General features: G+C 38.2%; 1 protein-coding gene across 11 annotated transcripts in view; it reads left to right on the forward strand.

Moving 5' to 3' along the window:
* The window catches only part of Kiaa0825 (KIAA0825 homolog), a 561,100-nt gene that overhangs the window by 171,770 nt on the left and 369,563 nt on the right, over nucleotides 1-19,767 (forward strand). For all 11 annotated transcript variants that reach the window (NM_001419450.2, NM_001446612.1, XM_087617477.1 and 8 more), the window contains 2 exons: nucleotides 1,608-1,718; nucleotides 15,770-15,909. In NM_001419450.2, the coding sequence (NP_001406379.1) occupies nucleotides 1,608-1,718; nucleotides 15,770-15,909 (251 nt within the window). The remainder of the gene's footprint in view (nucleotides 1-1,607; nucleotides 1,719-15,769; nucleotides 15,910-19,767) is intronic.

Raw genomic sequence — 19,767 nt, forward strand, 5'->3', positions numbered from 1 at the left:
TTTCCATTACACTCACGTCTCTCTCCTATCATCACCCTCATGCCACCTTAAAGCCCTTGTCATTAAAGGCTGACTATTACTCTTTCTATTGAATTAGGGATTATTATCCTTGTCTCCTAGTTTAGGCTCTTCTCATTGATCTAGTACTGTATCATTACAGTTATCCTTAATCCCCTACCAATTTATATCCCTTACTCCTATGGAACTCTGTTATAAGATGTGAAACTCCAATATTCCATGAGCTCCATCCAGTGTTTGACTGTGGGTCTTGGGGATAGTTGTGGAAGAGTTTGGAGAAAGATTGAGAGATCTGGAAGGGAGAGGAACTCCACAGGAAGACCGATATAGTCAACTAACCTGGATTTTTGGGGGCTCCCCAGGTACCAAAACCACCAATCAACAAACAAGCACAGACTGGACCTATGTCCCCTACAAATATGTAGAAGATGTGCAGGTCAGTCTTCGTAGAGTTCCTCCAACAACTAGAGCAAGGGCTTCCCTGTTGCCTGCCTGTGGGTCCATTGTCTTAACTGAACTGCTTTGTCTGGCCCAAGTGGGAGAGGATGCACCTGGTCCTGCAGTGACTTGTGCCAGGGTGGGGTGATACCCACGGGTTTTCTGCCCCTTCTCAGAGGAAAGGGGGAAGGAGTAAGGGAAGAGCTTTATATGGAGGGACCAGTAGGAGTGGGGGGAGTAAATTCTTTAGGGATCTCTCATTGCTGGTATGAAAGAGAGACCCCTTGGAAAAGTACACTCTGCTTCTGAGCTAGCCTCTGTCTTTTCATTCCCTCTGTGGATTGCATTGAACGAGTATATGTAACTGACTTGGACAATTATTTGGGGAATTTTTCTCTGATCCGAAATTTTGTGAAGCTAAAACAAAATAGGTTTAAGGAGATGATGATATAGTGAATGTCAAAAAAAAATCTCCAAATAGATTTATTCGAAGATAACCCATTTCTGCAAGACTATGAGGGGAGAGAAAAGTCACATATAGGAAATATGACAATACGAAATGCAAGATAGTGGTGTGAGGCAATAGAAATGGCTTTTTTTCCACAACAAAGTTGTGTTCTATTTTAACCAGGTTCTACCTTACGCGCCGGCTTGTCCACTGATATTGTCATTTCAGTGGACTTACTTGTTTAGGTGGTCATTTAGAGGAGCAAATATTACAAATATTAGCACTCACTGAGGGTAGGTTGATTAAAACTGTATGAAAAACAAGAATACTAGTTGTAAGAGACATAGATTGTACTCCTTGTACTTTATGTGGACATTTATCTTTGACAAATTTCATAATGTGAATTTCTAAAATTAAATAATAATGACATAACTATACCTTCCTCTATGTAGGGATTTTTCTACAATGGTTCATTACGATATTAATTGTTGGTTTGAGTGTGTGTGTGTGTGTGTGTGTGTGTGTGTGTGTGTGTGTGTGTTTCTGTTGTTTTGGTGGATGAATTGTCCTCAATAAAATGACACAATATTATATAAAAATAAATTGGCTTGTGAAAACTGATTTAATTTCCAAAATTATTTCAGTGTTCTTCATAGTTGATGTTTCCTGCATATTCTAAAATAATTACTTTTGTTTTCCTCAGGACTTTTCAGGATGGTAGGGACGAGTCAGCTTCAAATGCCTTCACGCCATTGTTTAATCAGCCATTACACTGGATTTCATGCCTATCACAGTTCCATCCTTCTCTCCTCAGGTAGGAGCTTCCAAATTCCACACTCTCTAATTCTGTGATTCTTTTACAAATTTTACAGATTTGCTTCATGGGTGTGATGGGGTCTCACAAAAAGAATTTGACAATAACTGAGGAAGTGGATAATTCCACAATTTTTAAGCACCCAAATTGAAGCCACAGTACTCATAATCATTTTTCTAATCATAATTTAAGTTATGTAATAGAAAAGGTAGATTTTGAGAACTTCCTTCTATTGAAGCTAATTACCTAGCTATTTAAAAATTCATTCTTGATCTACGACTGGGGATTTAACAGTTTGGCAGCTAATTATGTGGTATAGACAACAAAACTATATTGTTAATTTAGCTTAACTCAGAATCTTAGTTAGAAGTTGAGAGGAGTAACTTTTGTAATTATGAATAAGATCTTTCATTTTTATTATTTAATTAACAACACTTAAAAGTCAGAAAAAGCATTCACAATGTAAAATGTACTTCCAAAAAGTCTGATGACATTTTGTGGCATTATATAGCATGGCAGTTTGATTCTTTGAAGAATATATCATTGGACAAATGCCTTCCCTTTGTATCTGAGAATGAAAATTCATGAATAGCTAGAGGAGATTATATTGATCTCATGGCAGCCTTGATGTATGTTTGAAATATACTATGAACTGTTGCACATTGGTTAGGGGTGGGGTCCTGTGTCTACCTGCCTCCCTCAGTGCTAGGACCTATTTGGCTTGACCTGTGCAGGTCCTATGCATTCTGTCACCATCTCCCTGAGTTCACATTTCATATTCACACATTTTTCTCTTTGGAGCCACCCATCCTCCATTGGGTGAGACTCCATAATATTTTTACTCTCATCTCTGCTTAGTTCAGCTCAACTAGGGAAGTTATCGCAGAAATGGCTTTACCTTTCAAATAGTTAATTTTCATATTTAGTGTCTTTTTTTCTATACTCAAGTATAAATGAAACAAGAAGTTTCTTTCTTCCTGCTTCTGTTAATAAACAATCTATCACTCCAACTGAATGATTTGCTTCTGAGTTCCCTTGTTCATCCCCAGTATAATATGGTGTCTGGTACCAGCTTTCTGGGACCATGTTAATAGCCTATTCTGAAACCTTAAAAATGTCTTTGGAAATCCACTTCTAGAAATTCATTTTTAGGAATAAAGTAGAGATGATAGCAAAGTTTTATGTGTAAATATTTATTAAAGTATTGTTTATAAGAGAAAATGGAAAATTAATGCTCTATACTACTATTAGAAAAAAATCACTTACAGGATAGCTATAATAATAGGCTAGTAAAGAATCAATAAAACGATTGATTTTTAAAGATCTATGACAACTACAAATCGTGATGATTTATAGTTAATTGGGTTATTCAAGCCAGCTCCATTTGAAGCAATATGCGTAGTGCTTCACACCTCTCACCTCTTGGCCTCTGTGAATCTTTATTGGGTAGAAAGCACTTTGCAAAGGGAAAGATGTTGTCTGATGCAGGTAGCAATTTCTGAAGAAAAAGAAGCTGGCGATGAGGTCCACAAGCCAGTCAATCCTATTCCACTTGAGTTAGTCTTGGCAAAAACACCTTCACCTTTCCAGGAGTGGATTAACACCATCAGAGTGAATGTTAGTGTGTACATCTGAGGAATTCCTCCTAGTTGTCTTCCTGTTATTTACCGCTAAAGTGTCCTTTGGTTTTTCCACTCTGCTTTGCCCCTCACACACTGGTTTACAGTGTTTGTATCCAAGGGGGATTTGAGGTAATTGATAGGTGCCTTAAAATCTGGATAAGGCAAGTCTTGTTTTCTAGTAAGCAATGGTTACTAGGAGGCTGGATACCATAGAGAAGCACTGGGCTATACAAATTCCACCATACATAGAGCATTGAAGAAAAAAATACAAATAAAACAAAATTCCATCAGATACCAGAGGGTTAAGGCCAAGGAGGCATTTTAGTTTTTATCTCTGGTGGGATTTTACACATGATTTTGTTTTTAATCTGTCCTCAAGATTTCTTATGACTACAATTTTACTTCATTAAGATAAAAAATTATGAAAGCAAGAATCATGCCTGCTTTCTCTGATTGTTCTTTGTTCTAATGGGTGGATTTACAACCTCTGTCAAAATTATCATACGTCCATATTTATGGCTGAGTGTTAGCCTTTTGTCCAGCATTTTATGTCCAGCTGTCCACATTCTTGAGTTATCTACTGTGATAGTGGATTGTCCTTCCTCCCCCTTGCTTAGATAACCATACACAAGCATTGTTCATAAATCCTAAAAGATAGAACTGTTTGAGTTCTTTATTTTGCCTATTCTTAGTCTTTATTTTGCATGGCCAGTAAACATTGTCTCAAAATACCTCTCAAAGCCAGGCTTCTTCTGCAAATCATTGTAATGAACTTTGTTCATTTTACTATTATTAAACATGTGTAGAACAGGTTTCGTTGTGTGCCCTTCTTCCCCAGAATCCTAAGGTAGTTTGTTTTGTATCCCTTGTACCCTGTTTGCCAAACACCCATCATTTTTCTCTCCTCCAGTTACCTCACTGTCCTTATGCATGATTAAGGCTTGGCAATTGTTAACTTGTCTTTGTTGATCATTCTCTACTTTAGACCTTTTTTCTGTGCTTTCTTCTTGTGGAACACCTTTGGTCTGAATTTCCATGAAGAGTATGATATAGTCACCCTTTCCCTGCTTCCCACCGGATGCCTGCTATTCTGACAACTGTCCTCTGCTGGGGCCATATGATGTGCTGAGAAAGATTTGATGCTCGTGCCTAACAGCTCAACATGTTAGAATAGTGATATAATCTGGGCATCAAAAATTGATTTCAAAAGAAATCATTATTGGTTTACATTTACAGGCATGGCAATGGGTGAGGGGGTCTTAGACCAGCAATATGCGGCCTGAAAAGTTGCTCTTTTTCAATCCACTTTCCGTACTAAGCCAACGATCTCTTCTCTTTTACTCCAAATACTTCTTGAAAACACTGTACTGCATCAAAAATGTTTTGGAAAATACGAGTTAGATGATAACAAAAGAAAACAAGTTAGTTTTCTCATAAGAAAGTTTATTTAAAGAATTGAGAAAACGTAGGAAAGAAGTCACTGAAATAGCTAATTTGATGAAACTTCATAGTAATTAAATTTTCTTTTATTTATTTGCTTGTTTTTTTATTATTGGAAGGGAATGGACAGGTCACAGATTCCTTTTGGAAGTCAGACAATTTGTAGAGTTCATTCTCTCCCTCCTCCTTTCCATGGGCTCCGGAGATTAAACATGCCATCAGTCTTGGTGGCAAGCACCGTTCCTTGCTGAGCCATTTTGCCAGTCCAGCATCTTAATGAATATGGCATCCATTCATGTTGTACTTATACATTATTTCAGGAAAGATTTGAGTCAGCTTTCAAAAATATTAAATATACTTAATTAAATGTAGGGTAGAAGTTAGAAAAGAGAAAAAAAAACCAAGAAAACCCAAACAATCAAAATGCTGAAAGAAAATAAACTGGTCTATAAGGTTCCTGTGAGGGAAAGAAAGCAGGCAAAGAGCAAAAGTTTCCTTTTTCTGTGCCATTTTTTATGTAAACCGTTTTAAGAAGATATGGCCTCAATTTAGGATGGGGCTTCCCACCTTAAATAATGCAGTGAAGAGTAATTCATTACAGGTGTGCGAGATGCTCGGATTTTACTTGATTCCAGATGTGGTCAAGTTGACAACCAAGATTAGCCATCATAGTAATTTGTACTGTTTTCTTCTAATGCTGTTTTATGTTTCCTAAACTTGAATCTTCATTAAACTATTTGAAAACCTCCAAGTAATTTTCAAGTCTTCCTTTGCTAAGTAGGTCACAAGTGCACTCTGAACATGAGCTGCACAGTCAGCGTGAATAAACAGAGCACTGATTTCTCCTGCTCATTGTATTCTCTGAGGACACCACATTCTGACACCAGGCTGTTCACTACTCAGCTGCAGAGCTTGTGTTCTGTTGTGCTTGTACTTAAGAAAATACTGCTCGTGGTTATATAGTTCATCTCCCAGCCTAAATATATTAAAGAATTCCTGGCCTAACTATGTGATGCTGGTTAAATATTTATCTAATTCAAGATATAGTCATTTCTTTGATAAACATATTTCACAAACTTTCTCCATGTAAGCTATGTTTCTATGCAATACAGGTAATGGAAGAGGTGGTTAAGGAAAATTGGACCAAAAATTTCTCTCCTCAACACAAGAACTCAGCAAACTAAATCATGATACTGACTTGACTACCATGGTCAAAGTACTATCGTCAACTCCCCCCATCTTAGGACATCCCACCAATTTCCTCCTTCCTTTCTTGTCACAGCTTTTATGTCTCTTTTTGTATCATGTCTGCAGACCTGCCCCTGAGATATTGAATATCTTCATATAACTTTTTGTTTTGTTTAACCTTGTGAAACAGGGTTTCTCTGTGTATGGTTGTATGTCCTGGAACTCACTCTGTAGCCTTGAACTCAATAGTTCTGCCTGGCTCTGTCTCCTGAGTGCTGGGATTAAAGGTATATACCCCCAATGCCCTGATATCATGTAGTTCTTTTTTGTTAGTTTTGTTCCATAAAATGTTTCTTCTTGCAATTCTTTTTTTTAATTGGATATTTTATTTATTTACATTTCAAATGTTATCCCCTTTCATGGTTTCCCTCCAGACACTCCCATTCCATCCTCCCTCCCTCTGCTTCTGTGAGGGTACTCCCCCACCCACCCACTCCCACCTCCCTACCATTTCCCTATACTGGGGCATCAAGCCTTCCCAGGACCAAGGGCTTCTCCTTGCATTGCTGTCTGTCAAAGCCATCCTCTGCTACATATGTGGCTGTAGCCATGGGTCCCTCCATGTGTACTCTTTGGCAGTTTAGACCCTGATGCATGGTATTGCTACAAAGACAGGCAGGTATCAATGAAATAGAATTGAAGACCCAGAAATGAACCCATACACCTATGGTCACTTAATTTTTGACAAAGAAGCTAAAACCATCCAGTGGAAAAAAAGATAGCATTTTCAACAAATGGTGCTGATTCAACTGGAGGTCAGCGTGTAGAAGAATGCAGATCATTTAACTTTTTAAAAGTGATACTAAGGTTTCTGCCATCCACTGTACTTCTTTTATACTGCAGTCTATTAAAATCAGTTATAGTATCTCCGAAGTCTATAGACATATAGATGTAAATGTACATGAATATTTTCTTGATATACATGCTTGGAGATTACAGACACTGTCCTTTCCAAACCAATTCTCTTCTATCCACCTTGTCTTAGCTAATGCTAACTTCACTCAGCTGTGTAGGCCAGACCTTTAGGAGGGCATTTAGAGCCTCTTTTCCTGCTACTTTTCCACCCTATTGCTAAGTCTCCGTGATTTTAAACTTTTAATCTACCATCCATTAAACCACTTTCACCTGAGTTCAAACCAACATAACCTCTTTCATCATTACTGCAATGACTGAATTCACATCCTAGCTTTGCTTTTTCTAGATAGTGCTGAGCCTGTCAAGCACTCTACCACTGAACTACAAGTGTAAGTTTTCTATAATTTGTGTGTTGACTTTCATCTCCATTATTTTCTAAACTATAGCTCGAATTTTTCAAACCCAAACCAATTTTTCTAACTCAAACTTTATTTTTTATACCTATGACTTAAAGTCTTCCAATGAGTATCATACATTATACATGTACCATACTATGTACATACCATATCATGTACATACACACCCAGACAGATACACAAACTTAGCATGGTCTGTGAAAGTTACATGTACCATACCATGTACATACCATATCATGTACATATACACATAGACAGATATATACACACAGATACACCCACTTAGCATTGTCACATATATATGTGTTTTCTATCCCTCTTCTCCAAACTCTCTGAGAACCATCACAATGTGAAGTGTGCTCTTCATAATTGCCCTTTCCACCTGACTTTCCACATCTTCATCTTTATTTAATGAAGAAGTGCCCATTTCCCTTCATTTCCTTGGCCCTGCTGACTTTTGTAGGGAAAGCCTTTCAACTCCAAAGATTAGTTTCATTTTATTACTGTATATCTTAACTTGCCTTTCCTCTGTTCAGCTTCTATAACTATAATTTTCTCTTTATTTATGTAATCATTTAAAATATAAATGAATCCTTTTCCAAATCCCACAATTGCTTATTCTTCTGTCTCCCTGGTCTAGAAGTCACCTAGCATATAGTAGTTGAATGAATAAGTGAACAATTTAATGCAAAGTACAATATGAAATATTTCTGAGATTCGATATGCACAGTAGATCTCAGATATGGAAGTGTGATTTTGATTATCTGGTTACTTCTAATATCCTCAGGGGAGAACTTCCAAAGAGGTGGATGAAAATTGCCTTCTAGGAAAAGGATGGGGGAAATTGTGTACATATATTTCAATATAAAATATTTTGAAAGTCTCCTAGCTATTGCTGGCAAACTTTTACATAGCATTGAGGAAAGCACTGAGAGGGTGTGTACTCAGATGCCAAGTGCAAGTACAGAGCCATCTAGGAAAGAGCACTGAGAGCTTTTACATAACTGTTCTGGAGGATGGGTGGACAGTAGCTGTAGCTTTGAAAAGATTCTCAATGCTAAAGGCAGTATGTAATGAATATGTGGATGGATAAATGGATAGATGGATAAATGGATAAGTGGATGGATAGATGGGTGGAGATATATATATATATATATATAATCTTAAGGTTTATATTTCTTCTTTGATTATGACTTTAAAAAATTATGTGAATGATAGAGAAATTAAGCCTCCACTATGACCAGACAGAAAACTATAGGCCCTCACAGAAGAAGCCAATGTGTCTTCTATACTTATTTTGTTTTTGGATCTTAGAAAATAAATTAACCTACATGAGCTTCTGTTTCATTTTATGTTTTGATGAGGAAGTTGAGGAGTAAATATTATGTCATCTTATTGAGCTACTTAAACGTTCCACAGAAGACTATTGTTTATTTTCTCTATCCATAAATATCTTCTTCCCTTCCCTTCCAGGTTATTCTCAAGGGAGGGTTATGAGAATTCAGTGAGCTAACTTTCCTCCAAGCCACTCACCACATTAAATATCCACTTGGCAGCCATTCATAACAACTGGTTAGTAAAGAAGTACCTATTTCAGGAAGTGGCAAAGTTTATCAATTATCTAAACCTGTTAAAAGGATCTACTATAAGGCTGATAACATGGAAAGAAAATAGAACTGGTTTCTCACTGGATGTCCACACTTCTTAGAAGTGTGATGTCAAAAGCAAAACAAACAAACAAACCAAAAGAACCAAACGAAAACAAACAAACAAACAAAAAACCTGTCTGGAACTTTCAGTAATAGGGTTTTATTTGATATCAGGGACTAATAGTAGTCATTGTCTCCAGAGAGATAACTTGACTCCTGAAAGGGTGTGACCAATGACTTCTGTTCTCTACTGTCTTACTGACTCATGGCTATATTAGGACTTCAGAGAGACCCCTAAACTCATGACTGAAATGTTACATTATTTACAAAATTAAAATCAATTAACCTTAAAAATACTCGTTTACTTTTTCTTTATCTCTTAGTTCATGCTAGATGGACCAAAAAGGAAGAAATGCACGTACCCTGAATTTCCCTAACATTTAAACAATATTAGCCGTAATGCTAAGAAATTAAATCCCCTAGAGAAGAGAGTTAGGGAATATAATTGGTAGAGTTTTTCCTAGCATGTGCAAGACCCCAGTTTAATTCCCAGTACCACATATACACCTGTGAGGAGGCACACACATAATATTTGTTTTTAAAGAAAGTAAATCTATGTTAGTAGACAAAGCTAGCCTGACTGTCAAGACAAGTCTACATATGTCTATGCAGATGAGTGTCACATGTAGGATGATGTCACAGGTGAGGCACGTACAGGATAGAAGGAGGCCTGCCATTGGAGGAGAAGGAAGGATGGGCGGGAGAGAAGTTTGAAGAGACTAGGAGAGAGAGGAAGAGGGGGTGGAGGAGAGGGGCTGAGAAGCTCTGGCAGGACAAGATGGCAGGTGATGTTAAGATTCTGCTCTGTGTATTTACAGGTTGTTATTAATGTTCTCAAGGGATGGATGGTACCGGGCTTTGTATGTTTAAGTGGACAATTATATCTTACCAATTGGATCTAAGATTATTGTGTTGTGTGTTCTTTTATGTGAGGGTTTGAGTGTAGGAAAGTGTGCGGCTGGGATGTATTTCTGCCAAGATATCTAGCAGATATCTGGGCACCGCCATGCGGACCTAGCGGGGTAAAAGACCAACAATACATTTTTATTTTTATATTTTTACAACAACAGTCACCCAAATTAGAAATTATCTTCTTGGAGAAAGATGACAAGGTGACTTTAAAAGTTTCCCTCACTAATTTTCTTAGAAAGAGTCTGGAAGATGAGTTGTAGGAAAGGAAGAGTCGTAAACTGGGACTTCCATACTCCTGCTCCACCCCCCACTAGGACTGTGACCCTCAGCTTGTCTTGAGTTATGTTTTTCACTTTGTTCTCTGACTAATGTACCTTATGCTTTCTGGTATAAATTTCTCCCAGCGATACATGCCAGAAACCATCTGGTTGAAATCATTTCCTATATCTTAAGTAACATGGCTCCAATTTGGGACATAACCCTAAGACCAAACTCAGTCTGGGGTTAAAAATTTGGTATCTTTAATCAGGAAGATTGAATGGATCCAAACATCTTCCATGCCAGAAAATGCAACTTATCTACAAAATATCCATGAAGATTAACGAGGAACAACATGAAGTAAAAGAATGAGCATTGGTTTGAAATCTGGGGAACCTGGATTTTAGGCAGCCACATCTATTAACTAAATGTCTTTGGAGTATTTGCTCAATATTCTCAAAACAGGAATTAAGATACACACTAAGTATTTTCATTCCCATCCCAATTAGAATATTCTTGAGAAAGAGATCCTATTACAAAAATACAAATGGAAGTCATTTATTTTCTGAATAGATGAAACACTGGGAAAGAAGCAGATAGTGAAGCAAAGAGAGACTTGGGCCATCTTTCAAGGCAGCTATTGAAAGAATGGGTGAACTTAAGCCTGGCAGATCTTTGGGTTTTCTTTGGTTTTTTTTTTTTTTCGTTTGTTTGTTTGTTTGTTTTTGTTTTTTATATGTCAATACATTTTATTTTTAATTAATTTTTTATGTTTAGAAATTTAAACATAATTACATAATTTTTCTTTTATCCCTTCCTCTTTACAGTAACTTCCCCTGCATGTTCCCACCCATTTGACTCTTTTTTAATTGTTATTGTCTCCTGCATGTGTACATGGGCGTCTGTGTATGTGTGTGTGCGTTTGTGAATGTGTATCTAAACATATAAATACACCATACTCAGTCTATTTAGTGTTACTTATATGTTTTAGGGATGACCACTTAGTATTGGCTAAAATAAGGGAGCCCTTCCCTGGGAAAAACTATTTCCTTTTAGCCCTCATTATTCCTTAATTGCCAGTGGTTTTCTGTCTGTGGGTAGGACCTGTGAGACTTGGAGTAGAAACAATGCAAAATACCTATTTTGTTTTCAGTTCCTGTTATTAAACCAAAAGAATAAGGTTTCTGAAACAGAATGCATGAACAACTCCCAGCATCAGTCCTTAGTTGAGAATTTTTTTGGAGAAAAAAAATCTCATGTATCCAAAAATGACCCTGAACTTGCTATATAGCAAAAGGCAAGCATGATTTCTGATCCTCAATTGTGGAGATCACAGTGTCATCCCCACACCTGTGTGTGTGCCGAGATCACAGTGTCATCCCCACACCTGATTCATGTGGTGCTGGGAATTAAATTTGGAGTTGTGGATGCTAGGCAAGTGCTCTACCAACTGGATTGTCTTTTCTGGCTCCTCTCTGGGAACATTAATTCTCAGGCATTATAGTCTTGCCCCCCAAAGTAAGGGAAATTAAAGCATTCCTATCCCTTTGATCTACCTAGCACAATCCAAGAGTTATAGAAAAGGAACTGTAGAGTCACTGACTTCCTAAATGGTTTGTCTCTATATCATTGAGATCTCTTCCCCATGTTAAGTTCTCTGAATCCTGTCATGTTTCTTTACAATGAAAACTGATCGAAACTTCTAAAAAATGAAAAAAGGAAAGGAAGGAAGGAAGAAAAGAAGGGAAGGAAGGAAAGAAGGAAGAGAAAATTGAGCAAAGCACTCTCCTTTCAGCCTACCTTTGGGAGACAGATGTTGACACTAACCAGGTTCCAGGACAGAGCAAGTTCTGGGCCAGCCAATGCTGTACAGAAAATCTGGGTCTCAATCTCTCCTCCCCCTCCCACACCCAACAAGCAAGTTTAAATACAGACTAGCACTTAACCAACTGGTTTAGTTCCTGCTGTGGCTGTTTTTCTTTTTTCAATTTGCAAGTGATTGTCATGATTATCGTGATCACATTCTTTTACTACCTCTTCTGCCTTCCTGTTGTCACTGTTCTTCATGCCTTCTGATCTATGTTGCTTTCCCAGTGAAGTCACTAAGACCTTCTTCCTCAAAGGGTGATCTGACAGGGCCATAAGGGAATGAAGAAAAGACGGAAACACAGACACCTGTACAGAAAAGCTTGGATCTGTTGGGTTATAACCTCTGATACACTTGGTAGACTTGGTGTGCTTATTTTATATATCTGGAGTGAAGAGATGAGTTTATTGTATACAGCTAAACAAGGAGTGGGCTTAGGGAATCAGTACCAAGCAGTCTGAGGCCTCAGTCATCTTGAAGGAGGAAGCCGTGGTTGATAGTTTCTGCTTACACTGTCAGTCTTTGCACTAAGACTGAGTAAAGCTTTGGCAGTTCCCATTGGTCTGGGTAATTTGATCATGTACGCATATCAGCAACAGCATATTCACATGGAAATTCATCTGCTTCTCACACATTTACTCAGAGCTTCCTCTGATCATACACCATGTCATCAAAAATTAGGCTGTTTTTCTCACAAAACCTATAGGATTGAGGCCATGGGATTGTAAAGAAGATAATTTCCCAGTAGATCACAATTAACTTCTGAAGAAGAGACTCACTTTTTCACCCCTGGTGCCTAGGCCCCTGTAGTTTGTTGGGGTCAACACCATAAAAGAGTACCCTAACAGTGCTCGATGTATACCCGATCAGTGTATTTCATAGTTCGTTCCACCAGCTACTAATAACTTCTCCAAGATGCATATTTGGAAGGATATATTAACTTATGGTGACAAAACCTGAGCAGTAAACCAGCTCATATTATATCTTGAGGATGATGAAGAAGTTTCTCTTGTCTTGGACTTTAAGATGGAGAACTAGGGAAAGTGTGCACTAGGAGTAGGCGAGTTCACTGATTCAGACAATCCGTGAGTACATGTAAAAATTGGAGAAATTATAAATGACTTTGTAGTCATAGAGCTAAAGTAGAGATAAAATTTTTAATTATTAGGCTATAATACTTTGTAATTTCCATAAACCAATAAAGATTGAACCTTATTATTTCAGGATTTGAGGAATTTGAGGGCCAATCCATGGCCCAGAAACACATCGTTTATTGAAGTGTAATTTTAGTGCAATTCAACCATGAATTTATTGTTTTCCAGGACAAAATATATAAATTTTGATGGATTTGTAAATTTTTGTTCTCTTCTGTATGTCATAGTAGAATTTGACACATACGCATTGATACACACACACACACACACACACACACACACACACACACACACACGAATTTTCCCTTTCTGTCATTTTTTTCATACCAATCTCACTTTCGCAGCTCTACCAGCTCAGAGAAAGAGTGAACATATGCTTCTCCATATGCCCCACACAGACTCTTCAGTGCATTCATTACTCAGAGCTTGGGGACTGAGGAATGTTTGTACTATTTTATTTTTCTTCATAGTGATTCATTCTACTGTACATTTCAAAATCTGTGATAAGTTGAAAGATCCAAGAATTGAGGTGTATCTCCATGAATAGGTTTCCATCTGTTAAAAGAAGGATTTTATTATTAACCAGGGATTCTGATGAAGGAAAGTGAAGTGACATTCAACTATTTTGTTTTATGAACAAGGGACTCAGTTTAAAACATTAGTTGTCTTTAATCAATTTCATACACTGCCAGGAGACTCCCATGTTTTAAACTCATCAACAGATACAACCCCACCTTGGGATCTCTCCCCTCCCCCATAATCTTGCTCTTGTCACCTTCCAGCCTCAGCAGAGACCCTGATTGTATTCTAGCAAAACAGGTCTTCAGCAGTGACATTAACTACATAAGAAAGGGTGGCAAACCAAACACCTACAACCAACTGCCTCCTAGGTGCATTTTGTCACATGGGCCCAACATCTTGGAACCCAGTACCCAAGGTGCAGGAAAAAAGGAACAATGGCCTTTGTGTTTTTGGAATCACACTAAAGCTCTTCTAAGAGCTAGCACAGTAACTGAAGATTCCTGAGATGCTCACAGCCATGACCTTTACTGCTCTAGTCTGAGAATTCAGTTGTTTGTCTCTTCTGTTCCACCAGCTCCTCATGATAGGAATTTCCCTACCTTGCATTAGCCAAATGCCCAACAATTTGCTATTGCTTCTAGTCATCAAAGTTTCATAAGGAAATCTTGAATTGGATCAAAGTTAAATACAGACTGGAGAATTTTGTGCATCATGAAGTTGTGAAATGTTTGCAATGCCATGCCAAGGAGATGCTTTAAATTTTCTTTATTTACATCTTTGACCCTTCTCTCTTTTTCCTCTCTCTCTTGCAATATCTTAAAGACACTCCAGTCTAGATGGAGAGATAAACTTCCACTTGAAGAAATAAGTGTTGACCTGTGCAGGCTTGTCTAATTTTTAATACAGAGGCTACTCTGAAGAGAAACATTTAGTGAAGAGTATTCAGAGAAAGTGGAATTTTTATTAAATTTGTTAAAGGGCAATGTCTTAGGGTTATTGTTCTCAACCACAACTAAAAGCAAGTTGGGAATGAAAGAGTCATTTGGCTCATGCTTCCACACCATAGCTTATCATCCAAGGAAGTCAGAACAGGAACTCAAACAGGGCACGAACCTGGAGGTAGGAGCTGATAGAGAGGCCATCTCTCCTGTTATGACCTTTAGATGATTCATGCTGTGGGATTTTAAAGGGAAAATTTCAACCATGTTATTGGTAATTTCCACTTTCTGATGAAGTACTGATACCCTTATCAATGAAAGCAGTTCTCTGAAGAAGTTGATTTTCTGCTCAAACTGATAACAGATTATAAAGCAGAAGCCTGTTTATCTTGGAACTATTTCTCATTGATGACATTACTTAATTAAGTCAGTGGGTGAGTGGTAGCATTAATTCTGATAATTGCATGTTGATGTAAGGATTTTCTAGTTAAATAGATTGTGGCTGATCCTTCACAGAAGTTTTGAATTCCTTTCGTTTTACCAGCAAATTCAATATGAAAGCAAAATTCCAAGTATTGAAAAACTCACTAGAACATCTTCCTCCATAAAGGAAAAGAAGCTAATAGTATATAGCAGACAGTTGTTATGTATCTAGGGAGTAAACAAATGAAGACACTCAAAATAAATGCATATGTAGTCACACCCCACAAACATACATTCTCTCTCTCTCTCTCTCTCTCTCTCTCTCTCTCACTCACTCACACACACGCACACACACACACATTCACGTATACAGAGAGGAAGAGAGAGAGAGAGAGAGAGAGAGAGAGAGAGAGAGAGAGAGAGAGAGAGAGGCAGAGATCTGTAAAATATAGGCAGAGTTATTTTGTATCAGTTTTAAATTTGGCAGGTTACAAATAGTTAATTTGCTAGTTGAGATTAAATGTAATTCCTTCCCTGAGCAAACCCTAAAGTAAACAAGCACGAAGGAATTTTCAAAGTAATCTGGGAGAAATTAATATTTAAAGGAGTTAACATTACATTTTGACTTTAAGGCTATTAATTTCATAGATAAACTTCATTATTCTGTCTTATCTTGCATTCTGAAAGGCCTCCATCAGCGAGAGAACTGACAGCCCAGGGTCAGTTGAAACTGCTCTTATCCCAGCCATGCTGTAAGGGGAACCTGCTTCTGGAGACCTTACTACATGGTGATGGCCTCATAGCGAGAATCCTGTTGAAAAGTGCAAGTGAGTATGTGCAATTTCAAAAATGTCTTAAACAAACAGCAAAACAAAACCAAGCACATCAACCACAAACAAACATCCATTGCCAGAGTTGAATGGAAGTTTTGTTCTACTTACTTACCTGAAGGGTAGAAACCAAACACATATGCTGACAGCCATAGATAGTCACAGCAGAACTGTTCTGTGGCCTGATTGATCTTTTTATGTCAGGAATTTTGAGTAAAAGAATATTTTCGTATTATATTGTTCAGTCACAATTGCCAATCTATCTATATTCAGTCTTTGAAATGCCTAAGAAAATTGGAAGAAGGCAGTCATATTTCCAAAGTGCAAAGCTGAATTAGATAATAAATTAGTAGAAATTACATTAGACCAGCACTTGTAATTTTAGCCTACCTTGGAGAGTGCTTCAAGACAGCACAACAGCAGCTGTGGCGTTTAGTCATTTCTACTTTGGACAGAGACATCAACCTTAAGAAAATTATGATTGAAAATTGAGGAGTAAAAAACCATGTATATCTTAACTAAAATGTCTTCCTTGCCAATACTGCTTTAAAAAAAGAACCAGGAGTACTGTGTGAGTACAGTACCATGTCCCATCCCTTACCTACAGAGTTCTCAGCATTCCACATGTATGGATTCCTCTTGTGTACCACAGGTGAGAGTAGTCAAGTTTCATAAATCAAACTCATTCTGGTCTACCTCCTAACCATATTTAGGCCCAGATCCAAAGCCTTCAGCCATTCAAACTAGGCTAGTTGTCTGACCTTTTGATTTATCCCCACCCAAGTATTCCCTTACACATACCACAAACCCATCTTACCTTTTCCAGTCACAAAGACTGGAATATGTGTGCTCGATCTACACATATGCTTCCTTTTCCAGAACCCCCAAGCTACTCTGCTTTTATCAGTCTGCAAGAGCTTGTTGCTATTTCAGATGCTTGAGCATTCTTCATCCTGGCTTCTTGTTCCTCTGAAAGTCAGTGTTCACCATTCTGGCTTCTTTGTTTTTCCTTACCATTCCTTATATGTGAACAACACTCATCCTTGTCTGGTAAGTTTTAGGTTTTCTCACTGACTCCAGGATCTCACTCTGATCTTTCCTTAGCAACCTGTTCCTTCTCCTGTGTTCATAAACCCAGATAACATACACTGATATAATTTAGATAAGTAAGTTTTCTTATAAATCGAGGCTCTTAAGAGGTGACAGTAAACCAAAAGTACTGTCGTGCTGGTCTTCATTTTGAATAGACTTCATACAATTTGTAAAATTTCTACAACAGCTTCCCAAAAGATTTTATTCCTGTTCAAATGATTACTTTATATTGGCCCTTAAGGGCAGTAGGCAATGGTATTGTTCTTGTTCATGGCCATCAGCTTCTAAGTAAGTAACCTTCTGTAGAGTTCAGAATGTTGCTCAACCTGCGACATGCCCCGTTTTCATCCTTTTGATCAGTAGTCAAAGCCCTGTCATTTCAATTCCTGGTTTTACAAGCTGCTGTTTATGAGGACAGGACCCATTTAAGCCTACAGATAGATTCCTAGGGTATTAGTCACAATTCTCTAGAGAAACAAAACTTAATAGAAAGAAAATCTCTCTCTCTCTCCATATATATATATATATATATATATATATATATGTATATATATATATATATAATTTATTAGACTGCCTTACAAACTGTGGTCCAGATAGTCCAACAATGGCAGCTGATGAATTAAGGTCCAGTATTACAATAGTTATTCAATCCACAAGGCTGGATATGCCAGATTTCCAAAGAAGTAAACCCTAACTAAGCCAGTGAAAAAATGGACTTGCTAGCAAGCAGAGAATAAACAGTGAAAGACAGAGTCAGCTTCCTTCTTCCATGTTCTTTCTATAGGCTACCAACAGAAGATGCAGTCCAGATTAAAGATCTCACCTCAAAGATCTGGATTAGACATGGGCCTTCCCACTTCAGATGATTTAATTAAGAAAGAGATTCCTCACAGGCACTTAGATTTTGGTAGATTTCAGATGGAGTCAAGTTGACATCCAAGGACATCCATCACTCATGGCAAGCACCCAAGAGAAGGTTCTAAGAGAAGTTTCCCACACCCACCTCTTGCCTACCATATTGTTCATTTTCCAAAAGCCACCAAGGGAAGGTGCATCTTAGGAGAACACTGCTTTGTCCCTAGAACTCTCTAAAAAAGCACTTGGGTAAACCCACTACTTTAGTTTCTCTGTTTTAAAAAGAAATTAGAAAACAGCAGTTAGTAAGAAAAAAAAAGGATTTATTTTCAGCTTGGACAAATGAGAATGGAGAGTCTAATTTCACTCACTCCATGCCTGTTGCCATGTTCTAATTTATAGGAAAACTGAGGCAAAGACTATAGCATCTGCACATTTACCCACCGGACAGTTAACCAGTACTCTGGCTGCTTTCAGGTTGCAAGCAGGCTATGTGGCACAAAGGCAGGCTTCATTAATGTCTGGTTCAAGGAAAATGGAACTTCCATTTTTTGGAAAGTAAAAGCTATAATTCTTTTGTCTCTAAGTGTATCCCATGGACACTGTTAGAAATAAGTTTGCATATATTCGGCCTCTAGGAATCAGTAGATAGGGGCACTAGAGCTGCAGGTCCCCTGATCCACAGACACCACAGGAACCTGAAGGGACCGGATCAACAGTTCTCTGCACCCAAATCTCGAGGGAGGGAGAGCTAAACCTTCAGAGAGGCAGACATGCCTGGGAAACCAAAAGAGACTACACTCTGCCCACATCTCTGACTCCAGAGGAAAACACCGAACGCCATCAGGGACCCTGGTGCACGGGGGCTGCCGGAAAATGCGGCACAGGTCCTGCTGGTTGCTGGCCTCGCGGGGAGATCATAAGCAACACCCCACGAGCAAACTTGAGCCATGGGACCACAGGTAAGACCAACTTTTCTGCTCCAAGCAACCTGCCTGGTGAACTCAGGAAACAAGCCCACAGGAACAGCTGAAGACCTGCAGACACGAAAAACTACATGCCCGAAAGCAGAACACTCTGTTCCCATAACTGGCTGAAAGAAAACAGGAAAACAGGTCTACAGCACTCCTGACACACAGGCCTATAAGACAGACCAGCCACTGTCAGAAAGAGCAGAACAAAGTAACACCAGAGATAATCTGATGGCGAGAGGCAAGTGCAGGAACCCAAGCAACAGAAACCAAGGCTACATGGCATCATCAGACCCCAATTCTCCCAACAAAGCAAACACTGACTGTTCAAACACACCAGAAAAGCAAGATCTAGATTTAAAATAATATTTGATCATGATGCTGGAGGACTTCAAGAAAGACATGAAGAACTCCCTTAGAGAAATGCAGGAAAACATAAATAAACAAGTTGAAGCCTATAGAGAGGAATCACAAAAATCCCTGAAAGAATTCCAGAAAAACACAATCAAACAGTTGAAAGAATTAAAAATGGAAATAGAAGCAATCAAGAAAGAACACAGGGAAACAACCCTGGATATAGAAAACCAAAGGAAGAGACAAGGAGCCGTAGAAACAAGCATCACCAGCAGAATACAAGAGACAGAAGAGAGAATCTCAGGAGCAGAAGATTCCATAGAAATCATCGACACAACTGTCAAAGATAATGTAAAACGGAAAAAGCTACTGGTCCAAAACATACAGGAAATCCAGGACTCAATGAGAAGATCAAACCTAAGGATAATAGGTATAGAAGAGAGTGAAGACTCCCAGCTCAAAGGACCAGTAAATATCTTCAACAAAATCATAGAAGAAAACTTCCCTAACCTAAAGAAAGGGATGCCCATAAAAATACAAGAAGCCTACAGAACTTCAAATAGATTGGACCAGAAAAGAA

Source organism: Rattus norvegicus, chromosome 2 (genome assembly GCF_021556685.1).
Source record: "Rattus norvegicus strain SHRSP/BbbUtx chromosome 2, alternate assembly SHRSP_T2T, whole genome shotgun sequence".
Taxonomy (NCBI): domain Eukaryota; kingdom Metazoa; phylum Chordata; class Mammalia; order Rodentia; family Muridae; genus Rattus; species Rattus norvegicus.